Source organism: Oncorhynchus mykiss, chromosome 30 (assembly GCF_013265735.2).
Source record: "Oncorhynchus mykiss isolate Arlee chromosome 30, USDA_OmykA_1.1, whole genome shotgun sequence".
Lineage (NCBI taxonomy): Eukaryota > Metazoa > Chordata > Actinopteri > Salmoniformes > Salmonidae > Oncorhynchus > Oncorhynchus mykiss.
This window is the reverse complement of record NC_050570.1, coordinates 13,049,744-13,074,272: the sequence shown is the minus strand read 5'-3', so window position 1 is coordinate 13,074,272 and position 24,529 is coordinate 13,049,744. Positions and strand designations below refer to the sequence as shown.

Here is a 24,529-nt window from a genome sequence, read left to right as displayed (position 1 = left end):
ATTCTACAATCAGCCTGATCAACTCTATGCAAATGGTGGTCACACCAGATACTGACTTTTTTCTCATTTCCTGGGTAACTGTAAATTGCTGCATTTATATTATTGTTCAATGTAGCTTGCTTTTTAGGATACCCCTCAGGTTGGACCATTCTAGCCAATGACAGGGCAGATACCCGTTTGAACAGGCAAAACTCAGACATTCCACATATCCACTTATTCCAATGCATTCGTAACAACCTGAAACTTATATTCAATCTAATAAGCCTCACGTAGCGACCAAATTCGACACTCATTGACCTCCATGCAAAAAAATCCTCACATGACTGATTAAACCCTTTAAGCTCCTTTTGTTGCACTGAACACAGGAAGCCAATGCGTCACACATCTCTGGAGTTCTGAATCACTACTGCATTTATTTTATTTGCAGAGATCAGAATTAAGCAAAATTGTACACACACACACAGTGCACAGCCATATTTACATTCAAGTATTGCAATTCATACAAGCCAGTTGCTGCTTGGGCCTTTACAACTGCCTTCCCGTCACCCTTTGAAAAGGTGTTTCGTTATGCTTCAGTCTTAAAAAATAAATAAAACTTGAGTCATGGCTTATCTCTTATTGGTAAATACAGCAGTAGTCCAGCCAACCCACGGTCATTCTCTGAAACCATGAATAATATACATCTGAGCACTGCACTAAGAAAGTGGTGTTGGGAAAATGCTAGATATCCTGCGACTAATTTATATAGCAGCGAACCATTCCAAGTAGAAAGTCAAGACTAATCTCCAGTCTGTTTTTACCACCCAAACCCCCTTTATTGAGAACATTTACATACCATATTTAAGTGTAGTACACGGTTTGTCTTTATGTATCTAGAGTATCCCCTTGAGGGTGTCACGGTACATTATGTGTGCGTTGATTGTTGGAGACAAAACGGTTATGTTATGTACATAGCTGTGCGGGCAAAGACAGTTGTTAAAAGTTGATAGCTTTCCCGAAGGAGGCTGCAAGGTTAGCTTCTCTGAAGGCCTCGGACACAGTCTGGAAGAGAGGTAGATGGGAAAAGAGGGGATAGGGAGAAGAGGTTAGATTGACTCGCATCTTCTGACAGTTGGGTGGTGTGGTTGAACTTCTACGATATGACAGTGTGTAACTCACAGGATGGGCGTGGCAAACTCTGGCAACGTCCTCGCAGGACGCGCCATACTCCATGGCGAGCGCCGCCTCGTTGATTATCTCTCCTGCCCCCTAAACACAAGGGTCAACCATGGTTAGCATACAACTCCATACGTTATAGCCCAAATTCTCTCTGCTAAGGAGCCTGAGGTGGCATGACTCACAGAGCCCAGGATGTGAGCGCCCAATATCCTGTCGGTCTCCTTGTGGCCGAGGATCTTCACCAGGCCATCGGTGTCTGCGTTGGTTTTGGCTCGGCTGTTGGCGGCAAACGGGAACTTTCCCACCTTGTATGGGATGCCCTGGGAAATAGAGTTGGAGGTTAAAGTTCTGTTTTACTGTCACCTTTCAGTGTTGATACGACATGTGCAATACTTTGTCTCCTTTAGGAGGTCAACCATTTTGGGGAAGGTATCTCGCCACCCTGTAGCTAACTCTTAAACCTGAAGGGATTTCAATGTAGCAACATTTTAGCAACTGAAATCCAAACAAGTCATTTATCATTATATATAAAAAGCCATGTCCACTACTTAATTTGGTAAAAATTAGTGTTTATGTGGTGGCGTTAGTGTCCACCTCCTCTTTGAGCTGCTCCTCTGTCTTCCCCACCCATGCCACCTCGGGGTGTGTGTAGACTACAGAGGGGACACAGTTGTAGTCGATGTGCACGGCGCCCCCGGCCATGCCTTCCACACAGATGATGCCCTCGTCCTCTGCCTTGTGTGCCAGCATGGGCCCGGCGATCACGTCACCAATGGCATAGATACTAGAAAGAGATTAGAAGGGAAAGAGATAACGTTTAGTCCTTTTTGAAAGAGATCTTGGTGAGAGGCGGTTGGAGTAGTAGGTGTATATTGAAAAAGCAGGCATTGAACAGTGTACAAAACATTAGGAACGTCTCTTTCCATGACAGACTGACCAGGTGAAAGCTATGATCCCTTATTGATGTCACTTGTTAAATCCACTTCACATCAGTGTAGATGAAGAGGAGACAAGTTAAAGAAGGATTTTTAAGCCTTGAGACATGGATTGTGTGCCATTTAGAGGGTGAATGGGCAAGCCAAAATATTTAAGTGCCTTTGAACAGGGTATGGTAGTAGGTGACAGGCACACCGGTTTGTCAAGAACTGCAACGCTGCTGAGTTTTTCACACGCAACAGTTTCCAGACAACTTTTTAAAAAACGTTTAACTAGGCAAGTCAGTTAAGAACCAGTTCTTAATTACAATGACAGCCTACCCCGGATGACGCTGGGCCAATTGTGCGCCGCCCTACAGGACTCCCAATCACAGCCAGATGTGATGCAGCCTGGATTCAAACCAGGGACTGCACTGAGATGCATTGCCTTAGAACGCTGTGCCACTCGGGATCCCTAACTTGACACAACATGGGGCAGCATCCATGTGGAACAGTTGACACCTCGTAGAGCCTATGCCCCGACTAATTGAGGCTATTCTGAGGGCAAAAGGGGGTGCAACTCAATATTAGGAAAGTGTTCCTAATGTTTTATACACTCAGTATATATTACATAGACAAACTCCCTCTCTCTTGGGGATGTTGTATATTACATAGATCGAAACTCCCACTACACCCCTCCATCTTGGGGATGTTGTATATTACAGACGTGTGGTGCGCTAATTTAGGTCTACCTGGGTACTTTGGTCTGGAAGCGGTTGTTGACTGGTATGCGTCCCCTGTTGTCCAGCTCCAGGCCCACGGTATCCAGGCCCAGGTTCCTGGTGAAGGGCCGTCTGCCGATACACACCAGCAGCACGTCACACGTCAGAGTCTCGTTCTTCCCTCCGGCTGCCGCCTCGACACTGGAGACAACACACACGGTTAGGTCTTGGTCATTAGGGCTGTCCCCGAACAAAGTACATCTTGGGTCGACAGGAGTCATTTGTTCTTTCAACCAATCGATACACTGCTCAAAAAAATAATGGGAACACTTAAACAACACAATGTAACTCCAAGTCAATCACACTTCTGTGAAATCAAACTGTCCACTTAGGAAGCAACACTGATTGACAATAAATGTCACATGCTGTTGTGCAAATGGAATAGACAACAGGTGGAAATTATAGGCAATTAGCAAGACACCCCCAATAAAGGAGTGGATCTGCAGGTGATAACCACAGACCACTTCTCAGTTCCTATGCTTCCTGGCTGATGTTTTGGTCACTTTTGAATGCTGGCGATGCTTTCACTCTAGTGGTAGCATGAGACGGAGTCTACAACCCACACAAGTGGCTCAGGTAGTGCAGCTCATCCAGGATAGCACATCAATGCGAGCTGTGGCAAGAAGGTTTGCTGTGTCTGTCAGCGTAGTGTCCAGAGCATGGAGGCGCTACCAGGAGACAGGCCAGTACATCAGGAGACGTGGAGGAGGCCGTAGGAGGGCAACAACCCAGCAGCAGGACCGCTACCTCCGCCTTTGTGCAAGGAGGAGCAGGAGGAGCACTGCCAGAGACCTGCAAAATGACCTCCAGCAGGCCACAAATGTGCATGAGTCTGCTCAAATGGTCAGAAACAGACTCCATGAGGGTGGTACGAGGGCCCGACGTCCACAGGTGGGGGTTGTGCTTACAGCCCAACACCGTGCAGGACGTTTGGCATTTGCCAGAGAACACCAAGATTGGCAAATTCGCACACTGGCGCCCTGTGCTCTTCACAGATGAAATCAGGTTCACACTGAGCACATGACAGATGTGACAGAGTCTGGAGACGCCGTGGAGAACGTTCTGCTGCCTGCAACATCCTCCAGCATGACCGGTTTGGTGGTGGGTCAGTCATGGTGTAGGGTGGCATTTCTTTGGGGGGCCGCACAGCCCTCCATGTGCTCGCCAGAGATAGCCTGACTGCCATTAGGTACCGAGATGAGATCCTCAGACCCCTTGTGAGACCATATGCTGGTGCGGTTGGCCCTGGGTTCCTCCTAATGCAAGACAATGCTAGACCTCATGTGGCTGGAGTGTGTCAGCAGTTCCTGCAAGAGGAAGGCATTGATGCTATGGACTGGCCCGCCCGTTCCCCAGACCTGAATCCAATTGAGCACATCTGGGACATCATGTCTGGCTCCATCAGTTGCACCACAGACTGTCTAGGAGTTAGCGGATGCTTTATTCCAGGTCTGGGAGGAGATCCCTCAGGAGACCATCCGCCACCTCATCAGGAGCATTCCCAGGCGTTGTAGGGAGGTCATACAGGCACGTGGAGGCCACACACACTACTGAGCCTCATTTGGACTTGTTTTAAGGACATTACAACAAAGTTGGATCAGCCTGTAGTTTGGTTTTCCACTTTAATTTTGACTGTGACTCCAAATCCAGACCTCCACGGGTTGATAAATTTGATTGCCATTGATAATTTGTGTGATTTTGTTGTCAGCACATTCAACTATGTAAAGAAAAAAGTATTTAATAAGAATATTTCATTCATTCAGATCTAGGATGTGTTATTTTAGTGTTCCCTTTATCTTTTTGAGCAGTGTATATTTTAGCCGGTCGGAAGTTTACATGCACTTAGGTTGGAGTCATTAAAAATCGTATTTCAACCACTCTACAAAGTTAAACTATTAGTTTAACTTTCAAAACTATAGTTTTGGCAAGTCGGTTAAGACATCTACTTCGTGCATGACCCAAGTAATTTTTCCAACAATTGTTTAGAGATTTTCACTTAATTCACTATCACAATTCCAGTGGGTCAGAAGGTTACATATACTAAGTTGACTGTGCCTTTAAACAGCTTGGGAAATTATGTCATTGCTTTAAAAGCTTCTGATAGGCTAATTGACACCATTTGAGTCAATTGGAGGTGTACCTGTGGATGTATTTCAAGGCCTACCTTCAATAGGGAAATTTATATATATTTTTTTAGACCTCCACAAGTCTGCTCCATCCTTGGGAGCAATTTTCAAATGCCTGAAGGTACCACCTTCATCTGTACAAAAAATAGTACGCAAGTATAAACACCATGGGACCACGCAGCCGTCATACCGCTCAGGAAGGAGACGCGTTCTGTCTCCTAGAGATGAACGTACTTTGGTGTGAAAAGTGCAAATCAATCCCAGAACAGCAGCAAAGGACCTTGTGAAGATGCTGGAGGAAACGGGTACAAAAGTATCTATATCCACAGTAAAATGAGTCCTATATCGACATAACCTGAAAGACCGCTCAGCAAGGAAGAAGCCACTGCTCCAAAACAGCCATAACAGTAGTCTGACTTTTTTTGCAACTGCACAAAGATCGTACTTTTTGACCCCAAGCATACTTCCAAAGTTCTGGCAAAATGGCAACAAAGTCAAGGTATTGAAGCGGCCATCACAAAGCCCTGACCTACAAACCTGACTTAGTTACACCAGCACTGTCAGGAGAAATTTGCCCAACTTATTGTGGGAAGCTTGTGGAAGGCTACCCCGAAACGTTTGACCCAAATTAAACAATTTAAAGGCAATGCTACCAAATCCTAATTGAGTATGTAAACTTCTGACCCACTGGGAATGTGATGAAAGAAATAAAAGTTCAAATAAATAATTATCTACTATTATTGACATTTTACATTCTTAAAATAAAGTGGTGATCCTAACTGACCTAAACATTTTTTTACTAGGATTAAATGTCAGGAATTGTGAAAAACTGAGTTTAAATGTATTTGGCTAAGGTGTATGTAAACTTCCGACTTCAACTGTGTGTATGTATGTAAATGTTTGAATACAATCAACTATATGTAGGCTACTGAGCTTGTCTGATGCTTTAAGCACTGTGATTAAAAATGAAGACACAAATGACTAAAGCCAGAGATCAACAACCTAACCAAAATAAAAAAACCCTGTTCTGGACCTGCCTGCCTTTTCAGATTCTTGCTGTTATAAGAGCCTGAAGTTGCCGGTAATAGGCTACACCAGTGGTCGGCAACCTTTTCCATTTGGAGCACAAATTTATCCTACCATTTGTAATGATCTGCATGCCAGTTATGATATTTATATGCACGTTCTTTGTGGAACAATTTAATTTATAATAAAGTCTTCATATCTCAAAATCAATGTCATGTGGTTAATCAAAATTCTACATGAAACAAATTTATAAGTAGCTTCTATTGCCAATATGTAAAAATAGCCTACAATAGCCAAATAAAAACATTGCAGCCAGAAAATATTCTGATAAAAATATCCTACAAATCACATTGACAGACACAGCTGTGGGCTATTTTGTGTAAGGGATAAGAACTAATCAGATAGGCCTATTTTATGACGTTTCCACCGGATCAGAGCACAACATTTTTCCCCTCTTCAGGCTGAGTGGTAATCGAAAAGGAAGAGCGAGCTAGAAAGATTTTTCAAGTAGGATTTGTTGAGGAACTATTGTCATTCTCAATGGATGTAAAAACAGACTGTTTGAGGCAAAGAAAAACTTTCTTTGAGAAGCGCCACAGTGATGTTGAGTTGAGACAGTCAGAAATAGTATCAGATCCCCAAATGGGCACATTTATAAGACTACATTTGTGCGCAGGCCAGGTAGACTATTCGTAATCACTGTGTGTCCTTACTCAAGATTGACAGGAGCGCGCCAAACAAAAGACAATAAATAAATTGACAACTCGTAAATGGAATTAAATAAACAAACTTTTAGCCTAGGTTTTGAGATCTGCAAACATATTCACTCCTACAATGACAATGGTAAGGCTTTATTAATAATATATTTACTGCATTAATAACATTTACTGTCACCAAACAAGCATTGTTGATTAGAAATTATGATAAATCTACTACTGGTGATACTGTTGTGCCATCCCTGCAGCCTCCATAATGGATTAGTCCACTCAGACAGGTGTCTCGTATGCCATAATTGTTTAAAATATATTTGCCACTAATCAACAAAAAAATAATCTTGGTCGACAAACAGCCTATGGACCAAACAATGGAACAGTCGACTAAATGGGGTCAGCCGTTTAAACCTAATGTTTAACCAAAAACTTGCAAGCACATTCATTTCAGTGACTTAGTTCATTCAGATCCACACACAAACACACTCCACTGGGGGATGGAACTCACGCCACGTCGATCTGGCCGTCGGGCCTCTTGGTGGCGCCCATGACCTTGGTGCCCAGCTTGAACTTTATGCCTTGCTTCTGAAGGATGCGTTGGAAGTTCTTGGAGATCTCCATGTCGATGCCCAAGCCGCCCACGTGGCCCAGGAACTCCACCGCTGTCACTTTGGAGCCCAGACGCTGCCACACTGACCCCTGGTGAACAGGAGGCCAAACAGGATGTTAGACTGGACCCTGGATATTCCCTAAGAGATGCCTGTGGGGAAATCTGCACGGAGTGATCTGGCAGCTGGAGGGTTACTGGCTTCAACATCCCTGTATACTACCTACTACCATTGTGCCCTTGAGTAAAGACACCACCTCTAAGTGCTCCAGGGGCGTTGCTCTGCCGCAGCCTGTGATGTGTGTCAGGTTGGGTACTGAGACAGCAAAACACTTAAGAACATCACCCCTTCCTGTTTGGCCCTGTCCGGGGGTGTCCTCGGAGTGGGCCACAGTGTCTCCTGACCCCTCCTGTCTCAGCCTCCAGTATTTATGCTGCAGTAGTTTATGTGTCGGGGGGCTAGGGTCAGTTTGTTATATCTGGAGTACTTCTCCTGTCCTATTTGGTGTCCTGTGTGAATCTAAGTGTGCGTTCTCTAATTCTCTCCTTCTCTCTCTCGGAGGACCTGAGCCCTAGGACCATGCCCCAGGACTACCTGACATGATGACTCCTTGCTGTCCCCAGTCCACCTGGCTGTGCTGCTGCTCCAGTTTCAACTGTTCTGCCTTATTATTATTCGACCATGCTGGTCATTTATGAACATTTGAACATCTTGGCCATGTTCTGTTATAATCTCCACCCGGCACAGCCAGAAGAGGACTGGCCATCCCACATATGCTCTCTCTAATTCTCTCTTTCTTTCTCTCTCTCGGAGGACCTGAGCCCTAGGACCATGCCCCAGGAATACCTGACATGATGACTCCTTGCTGTCCCCAGTCCACCTGACTGTGCTGCTGCTCCAGTTTCAACTATTCTGCCTTATTATTATTCGACCATGTTGGTCATTTATGAACATTTGAACATCTTGACCATGTTTTGTTATAATCTCCACCCGGCACAGCCAGAAGAGGACTGGCCACCCCACATAGCCTGGTTCCTCTCTAGGTTTCTTCCTAGGTTTTGGCCTTTCTAGGGAGTTTTTCCTAGCCACCGTGCTTCTACACCTGCATTGCTTGCTGTTTGGGGTTTTAGGCTGGGTTTCTGTACAGCACTTTGAGATATCAGCTGATGTACGAAGGGCTATATAAATACATTTGATTTGATTTGATCAGTGCAAATGGACAAATAAAGCAATTATTGTATGGATCCTTGCTGTAATCCTGTGTGTGTGTGTGGTCCCTCACCAGCTCCACCCCGATGACTCCGGCTCCGATGACGATGAGATGCTCAGGCACCTTCTTCAGGTCCAGGGCTCCCGTGGAGGACACCACCGTCTCCTCATCAACCTGACAGCACAGGAGGTTAGGAGAGTTAGGACACGGCTTTGCCAAGGACTACTAACATCTGGTCGCCTGCTACAAACTACTACTAAAAGAGTACAGTAACATACCTCGATCCCCGGAAAGGGCGTGACCTCGGAGCCAGTGGCAATGAGGATGTTCTTGCTGTTGATGACCTGCATGCTGCCGTCCTCGGCCGTGGCCGTCACCTGGTTCTTGCCCGTTATCTTCCCATAGCCGTTCACGTGTGTCACCTGAGGAGAAACCGCCACATTACATCATCAGTTACATCAATTAAAGACGTGGTCAAGATCACTACTGACCCTGTAGTAACATAAAAAAATACAGCGGGAAGCATCAAAACAGCCTGCTTTGGTATCAAATTGATGGATTCAAATTACAAGTGGGTTTAAGACAAAGGACACGTCCATTGACAATGTAATACCCATAGAAGGTAGCGTCCATTCAAAGAAGATAGATTATAGCTGTTTCAAGCTTATCCTGCCGAGGCAAAATCTCTTGGCTCAAAGCTGAAGGAGCTTAGTCATACACTCTTGCTGTCAGGGCTTTTGGTGGTTATAAAAGGATAGAACATGGGTTGAACTTGAAATGGAGTTGATTTCAGCATGCTATTTGGAGCCCGCTGACAGGTTCTACCACTCCCATTGTTTTGCATAAGCTAACAACACATACATACTCGGACCCATACTAATACCACACTGACTAACTCATCTGATGCTGACTGGCAGGATCCCTATATTAGTTGCCATTTATCCAAAAAGTGAGCTAAATTTGTATAATTTGTGAACTAGGTCTATCATTAACAATGTAAGTAGGGAGGGACTGACTGTAGGTAAGGCCTCACCTTGTTCTGTTTGAATAAATGTGCAATGCCTCCAGTCAGTGCTTTGACTGCCCCGCTCTTCTGTGACATCATCTTCTCCAGGTTCAATGTGATCCCCGAGACTGGCACAGACAGAGAGACAAGTGAAGTTCATAACTGGCATCCCTAAAAGTCAAAAGCCTGTACACCCTTCAGCTCTCTAGGCCCCGGGCTGGTGGTGACCACTGCTTGGGTCAAGCCAATGTTAGTTAGCTCTTACTTTCAATGCCTCTGCTTTCAAAGTCCTTGCCATTGGCCTGATGGTACAGGTAGGAGTTGTTCAGCAGGGCCTAGAACGTGACAGGAGAAAACAGACGTTCTACATTTATCCTCAACACAGACGAAGTTGTGCAGTGTTGCACATTAACACCCAGTAAAAGCTATATAAATTCCTGATTGACAATGTTTACCTTTGAAGGGATACAGCCGACATTCAAACAGGTCCCGCCTAGAGTGGGATTCTTTTCCACACACACCGTCTGGAAAGTAGAAAACGTAGTTGTTAAACAATTCTCACAAGATGGGCATCACTATTAAATAGGCATAAACCTAAATTTACTCCTTGCGCTTCGTTCACTCGATAGAGATCAGAATGAATGGTTAGCCTAGTTAAAACCAAATTGTATTAGTCACGTGCGCCGAATACAACAGGATACTTACAGTGAAATGCTTACTAATGCTTACTAACGAGCCCCTAGCCAACAACGCAGTTTCTAAAAAATATGGATATGAATAAGAGATAAAAGTAACACGTAATTAAAGAGCAGCAGTAAAATAACAATAGTAAGACTATACATAGGGGGATAGCCAATACAGAGTCAATGTACAGGGGCACCGGTTATTTGAGGTAGTATGTACATGTAAGTAGAATTATTAAAGTGACTATGCATAGATGACAACAGAGAGTAGCAGTGGTGTAAAGGGGGGGGGGGGCAATGCAAATAGTCTGGGTAGCTATTTGACTAGCTGTTCAGAAGTCTCTTGCTTGGGGGTAGAAGCTGTTTAGAAGCCTATTGGAACTAGACTTGGCGTTCCGGTACCACTTGCCGTGCGGTAGCAGAGAGAACAGTCTATGACTAGGGTGGATGGAGTCTTTGACAATTTTTAAGGCCTTCCTCTGACACCGCCTGGTATAGAGGTCCTGGATGGCAGAAAGCTTGGCCCCAGTTATGTACTGGGCCGTTCGCACTACCCTCTGTAGTGCCTTGCGGTCGGAAGCTGAGCAGTTGCCATACCAGGCAGTGATGCAACCAATCAGGATGCTCTCGATGGTGCAGCTCTAGAACCTTCTGAGGACCCATGCCAAATATTTTCAATCTCCTGAAGGGGAATAGGCTTTGTGGTGCCCTCTTCACAACGGTCTTGGTGTGCTTGATCATGTTTAGGGAGAGGTTGTGGCACCACACGGCCAGGTCTCTGACGTCCTCCCTATAGGTGGTCTCGTTGTTGATCAGGCCTACCACTGTTGTGCCATTGGCAAACTTGATGGTGTTGGAGTCGTTCCTGGCCGTAAAGTCATGAGTGAACAGGGAGTACAGGAGGGGACTGAGCACGCACCCCCGAGGATCCCCTGTGTTGAGGATCAGTATGGCGGATGTGTTGTTACCTACTCCTACTCCACCTGGGGGAGCGGCCCGCCAGGAAGTCCAGGATCCAGTTGCAGAGGGAGGTGGTTAGTCCCAAGGTCCTTAGCTTAGTGATGAGCTTTGAAGGCACGATGGTGTTGAACGCTGAACTGTAGTCAACGAATAGCATTCTCACATAGGTGTTCCTTTTGTCCAGGTGGGAAAGGGCAGTGTGGAGTGCAATAGAGATTGCATAATTTGTGGATCTGTTGGGGCGGTATGCAAATTGGAGTGGGTCTAGGGTTTCTGGGATGATGGTGTTGATGTGAGCCATGACCGGCCTTTCAAAGCACTTCATGGCTACAGATGTGAGTGCTACGGGTCGCTAGTCATTTAGCCAGATTACCTTAGTGTTCATGTGCACAGGCACTATGGTGGACGTCGGCTGCGGAGAGCGTGATCACGGTCTTCTGGAACAGCTGGTGTTCTCATGCATGTTTCAGTGTTATTTGCCTCGAAGTGAGCACAGAAGTAGTTTAGCTCGTCTGGTAAGTTCATACTACTGGGCATCTTTCGGCTGTGCTTCCCTTTCTAATCTGTGATGGTTTGCAAGCCCTACCACGGCCGACGAGAGTCAGAGCTGGTGTAGTATGATACGATCTTAGTCCTGTATTGATGCTTTGCCTGTTTAACGGTTCGTCGGAGGGAATAGCGGGATTTCTTATAAGCTTCTGGGTTAGAGTCCCGCTCCTTGAAAGCGGCAACTCTAGCCTTTAGCTCAGTGTGGATGCTGCCTGTAATCCAAGGCTTCTGGTTGGGGTATGTACGTACAGTCACTGTGGGGACGACATCGTCAATGCACTTATTGATGAATCCAATGACTAATGTGGTGTACTCCTTCCTCAATGCCATCGGAGGAACCCCGGAACATATTCCAGTCTGTGTGTGCAAAACAGTCCTGTAGCTTAGCATCTGCTTCCTCTGACCACTTCTTTATTGATCTCGTCACTGGTGCTTCCTGCTTTAACTTTTGCTTGTAAGCAGGAATCAGGAGGATAGAATTATGGTCATATTTGCCAAATGTAGGACGAGGAACAGCTTTGTATGCGTCTCTATGTTTGGAGTATAGGTGGCCCAGAGTTATTTTTCCTCTGGTTGCACATTTAACATGCTGATAGAAATAGTTTAGAGTTAGCTTTACCTTGAAACCAAGCTGGGCTGCTTTGATTGCGGCAACATATCCACCAGGACCAGAGCCCACCACTGTGACATCAGCATCAACTGCAGGAGAGCAAAGAACATGTTTATCAGAGTGGCAACAAGTTAGAGGCACATTCTGGTATTGCATTCACATTGTGAATATGTTTGCATACAGTTTGATAAGTGCAGTGCAGCAAATTATCTAATTGGACATTGGATTGCCTGGAAACCCGACATTGAATTGCATAGAATATTACATCAGGAAGAAATTAGCGTTTGAATCAGTGAAGTTCTCTCACGACCGCTACAAGCCTGAATGTTGAATAAAATGATATTTTAACGTACTTTACCGATTGTCTATGTGGATAGTCCTTTTGGCAGTAGGAATGTGAGACAATATATCCACAGGAAAGTATAATTACATCAATGTTTGAAAGCGCAGGTAGTGCTTCAGGTGATAGAAATCTGAAAGTGCTATCAGCGCTTTCAAACATTTATGTAATGATACTTTTCTGTGGATATATTGTCTCAGATTCCTACCGCAAAAAGGACTAACCACATGAACAACCAGTGAAGTACATTAAAATATAATTTTATTTAACATTCTAACTTGTAGACGTCGAGAGCGGAAACTTTCCTGATTCAAACGCTAATTTCTGCCAGATGTAAAATTCTATGCAATTCAACATTAGGTTTCCAGGCAAGACATGGTAGTGATAAAAGTTGACTTACTTTGTGCTTTGTCAGAGTATGTTCTGACAGAGACAATTGCACCCTGGAGCCTATTCGGGAGTTGGTGGCTACGCTGTATGTGTTAGGAGAGGATAAATGGGGACAATCAGAAAGATTTTGCTATAATGTCAGCATTATACATTTTCTAAAAATTGTTTACAGACAGATGTCACTGTATCACAATTCCAGTGGGTCAGACGTTTGCATGCACTAAGTTGACTGTGCCTTTAAACAACTTGGAAAATTCCAGAAAATGATGTCATGGCTTTAGAAGCTTCTAATAGGCTAATTGACATAATTTGAGTCAATTGGAGGTGTACCTGTATTTCAAGGCCTACCTTCAAACTCAGTGCCTCTTTGCTTGACATCATGGGAAAATCAAAAGAAATCAACCAAGATCTCAGAAAAAAATTGTAGACCTCCACAAGTCTGCTCCATCCTTGAGCAATTTCCAAACGTCTGAAAGTACCATGTTCATCTGTACAAACAATAGTACGCAAGTATAAACACCATGGGACCATGCAGCCGTCATTCTGCTCAGGAAGGAGACGCATTCTGTCTCCTAGAGATGAACGTACTTTGGTGCAAAAATTGCAAATCAATCCCAGAACAGCAAAGGACCTTGTGAAGATGCTGGAGGAAACAGGTACAAAAGTATCTATCTCCACAGTAAAACGAGTCCTATATCGACATAACCTAAAAGGCCACTCAGCAAGGAAGAAGCCACTGCTTCAAAACCGCCATAACAGTAGTCTGACTTTTTTTTGCAACTGCACAAAGATCGTACTTTTTGGAGAAATGTCCTCTGGTCTAATGAAACAAAAATAGAACTGTTTGGCCATAATGACCATCGTTATGTTTGTAGGAAAAAGGGGGCGGCTTGCAAGCCGAAGAACACCATCCCAACCATGAAGCACGGGGATGGCAGCATCATGTTGTGGGGGTGCTTTGCTGCAGGAGGGACTGGTGCACTTCACAAAATAGATGGCATCATGAGTATAGGTCGTCCAAACAAGTCGGAATGGCTGATTAATTAGGGCAGATTTCAAGTTTTCATAACAATCGTAAATTGTTATTTTTGGGCGCCAATTTTTTTAAATACCTTTATTTAACTAGGCAAGTCAGTTATGAACACATTCTTATTTTCAACGACGGCCTAGGAACGGTGGGTTATCTGCCTTGTTCAGGGGCAAAACGACAGATTGAATCCCCCGAGCTGACAAGGTGAACAATCTAGCAACCTTACAGTTAACTAGTCCAAAGCAATAACGACCTGCCTCTCTCTCGTTGCACTCCACAAGGGAGACTGCCTGTTACGCGAATGCAGTAAGCCAAGGTAAGTTGCTAGCTAGCATTAAACTTATCTCATAAAAAACAATCATAATCACTAGTTAACTACACATGGTTGTTAATATTAGCAGATATTATCTAGCGTGTCCTGTGTTGCATATAATCTGACTGAGCCTACAAGTATCTAAGTATCTGACTGAGCAGTGGTAGGCAGAAGCAGGCACGTAAACATTCATTCAAACAGCAATTTTGTGCGTTTTGCCAGCAGCTCTTCGTTGTGCATCAACATTGCGCTGTTTATGACTTCAAGCCTATCAACTCCCGAGATGAGGCTTGTGTAACCGAAGTTAAATGGCTAGCTAGTTAGCGTGCGCTAATAGCGTTTCAAACGTCACTTGCGCAGAGCCTTCTAGTAGTTGTTCCCCTTGTTCTGTATGGGTAACGCTGCTTCGATGATGGCTGTTGTCATTGTGTTGCTGGTTCGAGCCCAGCGAGGAGCGAGGAGAGGGACGGAAGCAATACTGTTACACTGGCAATACTTAAGTGCCTATAAGAACATCCAATAGTCAAAGATTAATGAAATACAAATGGTATAGAGGGAAATAGTCCTATAATAACTACAACCTAAAACTTCTTACCTGGGAATATTGAAGACTCATGTTAAAAGGAACCACCAGCTTTTATATGTTCTCATGTTCTGAGCAAGGAACTGAAACGTTAGCTTTCTTACATAGCACATATTGCACTTTTACTTTCTTCTCCAACACTTTATTTTTGCATTATTTAAACCAAATTGAACATGTTTCATTATTTATTTGAGGCTAAATTGATTTTATTGATGTATTATATTAAGTTAAAACAAGTGTTCATTCAGTATTGTTGTAATTGTCATTATTACACACACACACACACATATATTTTTTTCTTCTTCAATTTTTATTTATTTTAAAATCGGCCGATTAATCGGTATCGGCTTTTTTGGTCCTCCAATAATCGGTATCGGTGTTGAAAAATCATAATCGGTCTACCTCTAATCATGAGGCAGGAAAATTATGTGGATATATTGAAGCAACATCTCAAGACATCAGTCAGGAAGTTAAAACTTGGTCACAAATGTATCTTCCAAATGGACAATGTCCCCAAGCATACTTCCAAAGTTATGGCAAAAAAACCTTAAGGACAACAAAGTCAAGGTATTGGAGTGGCCATCACAACCCTGACCTCAATCCTATAGAACATTTGTGGGCAGAACTGAAGAAGCGTGTGCGAGCAAGGAGACCTACAAACCTGACTTAGTTACACCAGCTCTGTCAGGAGGAATTGGCCAAAATTCACCCAATTTATTGTGGAAAAAAGCTACCCGAAATGTTTGACCCAAGTTAAACAATTGAAAGGCAATGCTACCAAATACTAATTGAGTGTATGTAAACTTCTGACCCACTGGGAATGTGTTGAAAGAAATACATGCTGAAATAAATCACTCTACTATTATTCTGACATTTCACATTCTTAAAATAAAGTGGTGATCCTAACTGACAAAGACAGTGAATTTTACCCAGGCTTAAAATGTCAGGAATTGTGAAACTGAGGTTAAATGTAATTGGCTAAGGTGCTTGCAAACTTCCGACTTCAACTCTAGCTAAATGTACTGCGTTAGTTAGCTAACAACAGTGCTCAAATCTAATTTGAATAGCTACATAATGAATCAAATAACTTTACAAATCAGGTTGCATGCGCAGTTTGAGTCACTGATGTACCATTGGATGCAGTCAAAGCAGAGGGTGTTTTTACATCCACAAACAAGCCCGCGAGCTTGACAGCCAGTCAGTCGGGCATGATGACACCTTCGACATTCGCGATGGGATGCTTGTTGGCTAATGGTACTTAGGTAGCTAGCTAACGTTACAGTAACGTTAGCTTGATTGGAAATGTAAGATTTCGTAATGACATTAGCTTATGAAAGCAATTTAAACCTAACCAGCAGCAATGTAAGCACATTCCACACACCAAGGCTCGCTTGGGCGGGCTAGAAAGAGCGAACACTGCTAGCCAATTTAGAGTTCTAGTACTCCTAAGGATAGGCTAGCTAGCTAATGAAGTAATGGAGGGGTTCAACTAGCAAGGCCTGGACTCCATAAATCACGTTGAAAAACTACCAAGGTAACTCTACAAGTTGTCGCTTTCAGTTATATTTATTTCGGACAACTTGAACTACTAATTGGCATGTCATTATTTTTTCCTTACCGTTGCCAGAGTGCGATATACTTGATTCCAGCTCTGCATTTTGTCGGTGTCCCTTTGCAGGCTGCGTAACCTACAGCAGGCGGATCATCCAAGGACTCACGGGATTGCGCTTGCGCACTAACAATCCAGGAAACGCAAATACTGCCGGTCGTCTAAACAAGCGTTATAGAAATATTTCACCCATAAAAAATAAAATAGTACCGAGTTAGGTAGGAGGACTTAGAAATGTTGTAAACCGTGATTGACTACACACTCCAGCACAGTAGGTGGCGGGATGCAGCTTTAACGTTGGTTAGCGGCCGCCATTATATCACAGAATAAAACAAATAAATTAGACAGGCTGCTGTTCAAACAACTAAAAGACACACCCTCGTCCACTTACTCTCGCTTTAGGCCCTTGAGGGAATCCCCGTCACCATCTTGGGGGCCGGTCCAAATGACTAGCCAAGCAAGAGAAGTTTGCCATGTGAGCTTTTCAGCCCTCGTTTTTAGTCGAGTTTGCGAGTCTCCAATTATGTTCACTCCAGGGCCTGAAACTCCCCGTAATTCACTGGTCACCCCCAAAGCCAATTCCTCCTTTGGCCGCCTTTCCTTCCAGTTCTCTGCTGCCAATGACTGGAACAAACTGCAAAAATCACTGAAGCTGGAGACTCATATCTCCCTCATTAACTTTAAGCACCAGCTGTCAGAACAGATCACTGCACCTGGACATAGCCCACCCAACTACCAACATCTCCATACTGTTATTTATTTTGCTCCTTTGCACCCCAGTATCTCTACTTGCACACTCCACTCATCTTCTGCACATCTATCACTCCAGTGTTTAATTGCTATATTGTAATTATTTCGCAACTATGACCTATTTCATTCATTCCCTTATCCTACCTCATTTGCACACACTGTATATATACTTTTTTCTATTGTATTATTGACTATGTTTGTTTATTCCATGTGTAACTCTGTGTTGTTGTTTGTGTCGCACTGCTTTGGCCAGGTCGCAGTTGTAAATGAGAACTTGTTCTCAACTAGCCTACCTGGTTAAATAAAGGGGGGAAAAAATGTATACATTTTTTTTGCAACGATTTTATATCGGCTAAGAAAAGTCCGCCAAAACTTAAAAACAACATCAATGGAGATGTCAACATACAAGTGTAAGTAAAAACTAATGTAAACAGGTTAGAAATTGTGCTACTAATGCACTTGATGGCACAAACACGTCTCATAAAAGTAAATGTTTTAGTTTTTTAAGCTTTTGGAAATTGGAGAAATAAAATGTTTTCCTTCTTCAGATGTTCCAGCTAGGCAGGCTAATTTATTTGTTAGCTATCATACAGTAGGCCTATATTAATAATTATATAGTCAATATAAGTAGACATGAAATCATAATTGACTGGAGTGCATTTAAAGCACCCACAAGCTACCAGTAGCTGAAAACACAATCATCTCGGGATGAATGAGTGACGAATTTCCAGGAAAGTGCGGTCCATTTAATAATGATTCCTTCCTCCCTTGCCCTCCCTTGCCCAAGTGTATACTCGTCAGACGTCATGATATTTCATCAGAAGTGTCCACTTAATTTGAGGGCTGAGGGGATAGGGTGTGCCTTTTAAGTGTTTGGACAGTTGCCGATTTGTGTCTTAAACAGCTGTAAAGTATTACTTAAGTAGTTTTGGGGGGTATCTGTACTTTACTATTTCTATTTTTTGACAACTTTTACTTCACTACATTTCAAAAGAAAATAATGTACTTTTTACTCTACATTTTCCCTGACACCCAAAGTACTCGTTACATGTTGAGTTGCTTAGCAGGACAGAACATGAAAATGGTCCAATTCACCCACTTATCAAGAGAAAGCGTGGTTATCTCTACTGCCTCTGACATGGCAAACTCACTAAACACAAATGCATTGTTTGTAAATTATGTCTGAGTGTTGGAGTGTACCCCTGGCTATCCATACATTTTAAAATCAATAAAATTGTGCCATCTGCTTTGCTTGATATAAGGAATTTGAAATTATTTCTACTTTTACTTTTGGTACTTAAGTATATTTAGAAGCAAATACTTTTATTCAAGTAGTATTTTACTGGGTGACTTTCACTTTTACTTGAGTAACTTTCTCTTTCTTTTACTCAAGTGTGACAATTGGGTACTTTTTCCACCACTGGTCTTAAACATGAATGTAACTTACATATCAGAGTGTTAATGCAATAAGCATATTAGCTACCTCGCATAGAATATTGTCTACCCTAGATAGTATTTTAGACAAAAGGCCTTGAAATGTCATTGTTTTGCAGTCACTCATGAAGGTTCTTAATGTAACTGTGTGTGAACCCATTACTGACACATTTCTAATACGGTTGTATTTTGTCCACGGCTGTGGCCAGTGTTCCTGTAAGCCTGGCTTTGGTGGTAGAACGTGTTGTGAACAGTGTTGTGGGAAGCTACTCTGAAAATGTTGTTTATCAAGCTACCAATTACTTCATACTGAAATAAGTTAAGCTACACATAAAGTAGCTAAACTTAAAGTAGCTAAAGTTACTTTGAAAAAGTAGTTCACTACCTCAACTACTTTGTGAACAATTATGTCAATCTTAAATATCATAGAACACAGTACAAATTGCAAAAACAGATCACTATGGAGTCAGATGTTAACACAATTAGTAATGTAGCCTATTAAACACAACTGTTTGAAGTGCGTATTATGCAGGTCTGATGCTGAAAAAATAAATTCTTACCTACTTTACTTTTGCCAAATAAATAGTGTGTAGTTAGCTACACCGCTACATGGTAAAACAGTAGTGTGTAGTTACAGTAGTTAGCTACACCGCTACATGGAGAAACAGTAGTGTGTAGTTCCAGTAGTTAGCTACACCGCTACATGGAGAAACAGTAGTGTGTAGTTCCAGTAGTTAGCTACACCGCTACATGGAGAAACAGTAGTGTGTAGTTCTAGTAGTTATCTACACCGCTACATGGAGAAACAGTAGTGTGTAGTTCCAGTAGTTAGCTACACTGCTACATGGTAAAACAGTAGTGTGTAGTTCCAGTAGTTAGATACACCGCTACATTGCAAGAAAGTAATTAACTACTGAAAACACTACCAATATTTTAATATAGTTCAACTACCACCAAGCTACTGCAAAATTTAGTTGAATTACTGGTTGAACTAAATGTAGTTCACTAATCCCCAACACTGGTTGTGAATGCAGAGCTGTTCTAGGAAGACCCTGAAGTCAAATGCAATGGTGTCTTCTTCGATGAGGTTTAACGGCAGTTGGCATCCAATAAATGTTGCATTACCGCCACCAACTAGACTGTCCAGAGAAAAGGGTCTATCTAGCGGGGTGCTGACTAGGCCTGAATGGGGCGCAGCAGGAGTACTCCCCAAACTCAGATTAACTCAGCAGAACCTGTTTTAAAGGTTGCCGTGGGCCCAGCGGTGGTGGTTGTGTGTGTTTGAATGTAGGCAGTTGACAGTAAATGGGACTGAAGTTCTGTTGCCATGGATTCAGTTATACTCTGTGTCACTGTCAGAAGACCTCATAGCAATTATTTTTAAGTGAAGATGCATTCGCTATACAAGATATCATCTTTGTAAAACTACATTTTTAGCCTAATTGAGTTCTCATTGATTATAATTTTTATGCCACAGTGATGTATGATTATGTACCAGTGTTATATCTAGATACATATTTATTTTTGGCCTAAATGTAGTTTTGAACATTGCCATAGTAATGCAGTATGTTAGCCTTGATTGGCCTCAAATTGTATTTTTGTAAAGTGACCACTAGATGGCACTACTTGTATACATAGAGATACAGCCCTAAAACTGATGTACTGTACTGTAAAACATCTTCTCATCATTCGACGCTTGGACCCCAAGGAGAGTGAGTTGGGGGAAAGTGGGACAGATTTGCAAAAATGTGTACAACCATTTTGAATATTTTTCATATCTCCTTGTAAATATTATGGCAGCTGAGCCTTTTGGCCTGTGGGTCTATTCAATGTTGGAGTGTTTTGCCAATACGCTGCAGTTTTTTTCTCTCAAAATATTGTCTAAAAAACTATATCTAGGTCAAAATTGACTGAAACATCTCAACTATCAATTTTCCACTTCCCTTTGCCAAAAGTATAAATTATGCAAGAGTTTGGTTCCAAGAAGTTATTAATTATTAAAGACCATGTGCTACCTACTGCTGTTTGTGTGTTGATTATAATTATCAGTTCTTGAAAAGTTACACTTCAAGGAGAGCCAACTAATTCTACCTCGTGATCCTTACAGGTCTTGAACCAACAACTTTGGTGTTGCAAGAATCATGCTCTTTCCAACACACAGAACACCCAAAGCCAAAGTGTTTATTTAAGTGTTTTTGATGGCTTTCAACTACCCCTGTCAAGGAATGTTAATAATGCCTTTATCATCTGAAATGCAGATGAACAACACCAACAACACGCTCAAAGACACACCCAAACACACAGAGAAGGCTGCTTTTAAAGTAAATTGTGTGAATTTCAAGAGCCAGCATTCGTGTCTTGTATCAAGTCTTTTCACGTGCTCTCCAAAACAACCACCAAGCCCAAAATAAGTCCACTTCAAACACGACATGAGTAAAACGAGCCTTCTAGAGCCATCCATTTGGCAAAAGGCTGCCGCTGGTGTCTTGGTTACACTAAAGGCCCCTATTCTACTACAGCCTGTATTGTTCTCTGATATATAATAAAAGTAAAAGAGGTCTGATTCAAAGGGGGTGTCTTTTAATTCCTGGTGCAAAACAGCCCTGTGCAGATGTACGGGGCAAAGGGATTAGGCCCTAGGACTATGTGACTCCCCTTTTTACCCATTCCAAACCCCCCCATTGTTGCCGAGCAGCCTTGGGCTGGTAAGCTGCTGGCTTGCCAGTGGGGCCCGTTGCACAGTGTGACAATAGTTCACCCCCCAGCCTAGACTGAGGATGTGATAGGGGAGCTAATGTCACCCCATGCGAGGCACAGGGTGGGGTGGGTAGGAGGGATGAGTGTGTGTGTGTGTGTATGTGGAGGGGAAGGGGTAATCAAATCCAATTTTAATAGTCACATGCGCCGAATACAACAGGCAGTGAAATGCTTACTTACGAGCCCCTACCCGACAGTGCAGTTTCAAAAAATACAGATAAGAATAAGAGATAAAAGTAACAAATAATTAAAGAGGAGCAGTAAAAAATAACAATATATACAGGGGGGTGCCGGTACAGAGTCAATGTGTGGGGGCACCGGTTAGTTGAGGTAGTATGTAGGTAGAGTTAATTAAAGTTAATTAAAGTGACGTTAAAGTGACGATGTTCAGCAGTCTCATGGCTTGGGGGTAGAAGCTGTTCAGAAGCCTTTTGGACCTAGCCTTGGTGCACCAGCACCGCTTGCCGTGTGGTAGCAGAGAGAACAGTCTATGACTAGGGTGGCTGGAGTCTTTGACAATTTTTAGGGCCTTCCTCTGACACCGCCTGGTATAGAGGTCCTGGATGGCAAGAAGCTTGGCCCCAGTTATGTACTGGGCCGTTCACACTTCCCTGTGTAGTGCCTTGCGGTTGGAGGCCGAGCAGTTGCCATACCAGGCAGTAATGCAACCAGTCAGGATGCTCTCGATGGTGTAGCTGCAGAACCTTTTGAGGATCTGAGGACCCATGCCAAATCTTTTCAGTCTCCTGAGGGGGGGAATAGGTTTTGTTGTTCCCGCTTCACGACTGTCATGGTGTGCTTGGACCATGTTAGTTTGTTTGTGGTGTGGACACCAAGGAACTTGAAGCCCTCAACCTGCTCCACTACAGCCCCGTCTATGAGAAGGGGGGCGTGCTCGGTCCTCTTTTTCCTATAGTCCACAATCATCTCCTTTGTCTTGATCACGTTGAGGGAGAGGCTGTTGTCCTGACACCACATGGCCCGGCCTCTGACCTCCTACCTATAGGCTGTCTCGTTGTTGTCGGTGATCAGGCCTACCACTGTTGTCGGAAAATGTAATGATGGTGTTGGAGTCGTGCCTGGCCGTGCAGTCATGAGTGAACAGGGAGTAGAGGAGGGGGCTGAGCATACACCCCTGAGGGCCCCCTGTGTTGAGGATCAGTGTGGCGGATGTGTTGTTACCTACCCTTACCACCTGGGGGCAGTCCGTCAGGAAGTCCAGGATCCAGTTGCAGAGGGAGGTGTTTAGTCCCAGGGTCCTTAGCTTATTGATAAGCTTTGAGGGCACGATGGTGTTGAACGCTGAGCTGTAGTCAATGAATAGCATTCTCACATAGGTTTTCCTTTTGTCCAGGTGGGAAAGGGCAGTGTGGAGTGCAATAGAGGCTGCATCATCTGTGGATCTGTTGGTGTGGTATGCAAATTGGAGTGGGTCTAGGGTTTCTGGGATGATGGTGTTGATGTGAGCCATGACCAGCCTTTCAAAGCACTTCATGGCTACAGACGTGAGTGCTACGGGTCGGTAGTCATTTAGGCAGGTTACCTTAGTGTTCTTGGGCACAGGCTCTATGGTGATCTGCTTAAAACATGTTGGTATTACAGACTCCGACAGGGAGAGGTTGAAAATGTCAGTGAAGACACGTGCTAGTTGGTCAGCGCATGCTCTCAGTACACGTCCTGGTAATCCATCTGGCCCTGCGTCCTTGTGAATGTTGACCTGTCTAAAGGTCTTACTCACATCGGCTATGGAGAGCGTGATCACACAGTCTTCCGGAACAGCTGGTGCTCTCATGCATGTTTCAGTGTCATTTGCCTCGAAGCGAGCATAGAAGTAGTTTAGCTCATCTGGTAGACTTGTGTCACTGGGCAGCTCTCAGCTGTGCTTCCCTTTGTAGTCTGTGATGGTTTGCAGGCCCTGCCAAATCCGACGAGCGTCAGAGCCGGTGTACTACGACTCGATCTTGGTCCTGTATTGATGCTTTGCCTGTTTGATGGTTCGTCGGAGGGCATAGCGGGATTTCTTATAAGCTTCCGGGTTAGAGTCCCACTCCTTGAAAGCGCAGCTCTAGCCTTTAGCTAAGTGCGGATGCTGCCTGTAATCCATTGTTTCTGGTTGGGGTATGTACGTACGGTCACTATGGGGACAACGTCATCGATGCACTTATTGAAGAAGCCAATGACAGATGTGGTGTACTCCAATGCCATTGGAGGAATCCCAGAACGCATTCCAGTCTGTGCTAGCAAAACAGTCCAGTCGCTTAGCATCTGCTTCATCTGACCACTTTTTTTATTGATCTATTCACTGGTGCTTCCTGCTTAAATTTTTGCTTGTATGCAAAAACCCTGCTTGTAAGCAGGGTAGGTAGTTATTTGACGATTCATCACAGCATCCTAGTTTGCTACTGTAAAATCTTCCTTCCATGAAATGAGAATGATACTGGCGTTACTGCATCATTGTTGTTGTTTTCATACATTTGTAGTTATTTCCTCATACAATCTCACCTTTCGGTTTGTTTTAATAAAATGTTTTATGAAATGTCTTACTTTAAAAAATATATATATTACTGAGGGGGGATAGAGAACAGAGAAAAGCCCATATTCTAGCCATGGATTGTGGGAAGGAATGTCATTGAAACTGGACGTTTTTTATGCTCCGGGCTCTTTTGTTTGATTCTGAGAAAGTCCATTGTGAGTGCAGACAACTTGAGAAAGAGTATTGGAGCTGTTGTCTGCCGGTGCTTCTCCTCAGGTCTAGCCCTCTGAATGAGGGAATGGCATCGGAAGCAGCCAGCCCAATCATGGGACAATACTACTGGGAATCTTTGAAGATTAACAACAATTAAAAATGCAGCTACACTGTGTTATTTATGCATATGTTCTTTAGTTTCATTTTTAGAGAGGGTGAAATAGAGATGTGTGAGTTGTTTTATCTTTAGATTCAACAGGTTACAGAGAGGGAGAGTAAAAAACAACATAATGGA

At 43.4% G+C, this 24,529-nt stretch overlaps 1 protein-coding gene across 2 annotated transcripts; it reads right to left on the bottom strand.

Moving 5' to 3' along the window:
* Window positions 1–388: 388 nt before the first annotated feature.
* LOC110521345 (dihydrolipoyl dehydrogenase, mitochondrial) lies at window positions 389–17,243 on the bottom strand. 2 transcript variants are annotated; one of them, XM_036968933.1, is made up of 15 exons: window positions 16,999–17,243; window positions 16,617–16,768; window positions 13,083–13,155; window positions 12,352–12,431; window positions 9,996–10,064; window positions 9,806–9,875; window positions 9,568–9,668; window positions 8,813–8,956; window positions 8,607–8,708; window positions 7,225–7,415; window positions 2,825–2,995; window positions 1,753–1,942; window positions 1,341–1,478; window positions 1,159–1,248; window positions 389–1,041 (listed from the first exon to the last, which is right to left on the bottom strand). In XM_036968933.1, the coding sequence occupies exons 2-15, from the start codon at window positions 16,653–16,655 to the stop codon at window positions 976–978; spliced, it is 1,524 nt and encodes a 507-aa protein (XP_036824828.1). In that variant the 5' UTR covers window positions 16,656–16,768; window positions 16,999–17,243; the 3' UTR covers window positions 389–975. The 2 variants fall into 2 exon arrangements, with proteins under 2 accessions (XP_036824828.1, XP_021454519.1); XM_021598844.2 differs by lacking the exon at window positions 16,999–17,243 and having other exon boundaries at window positions 16,617–16,930.
* Between the last annotated feature and the right edge of the window lie 7,286 nt (window positions 17,244–24,529).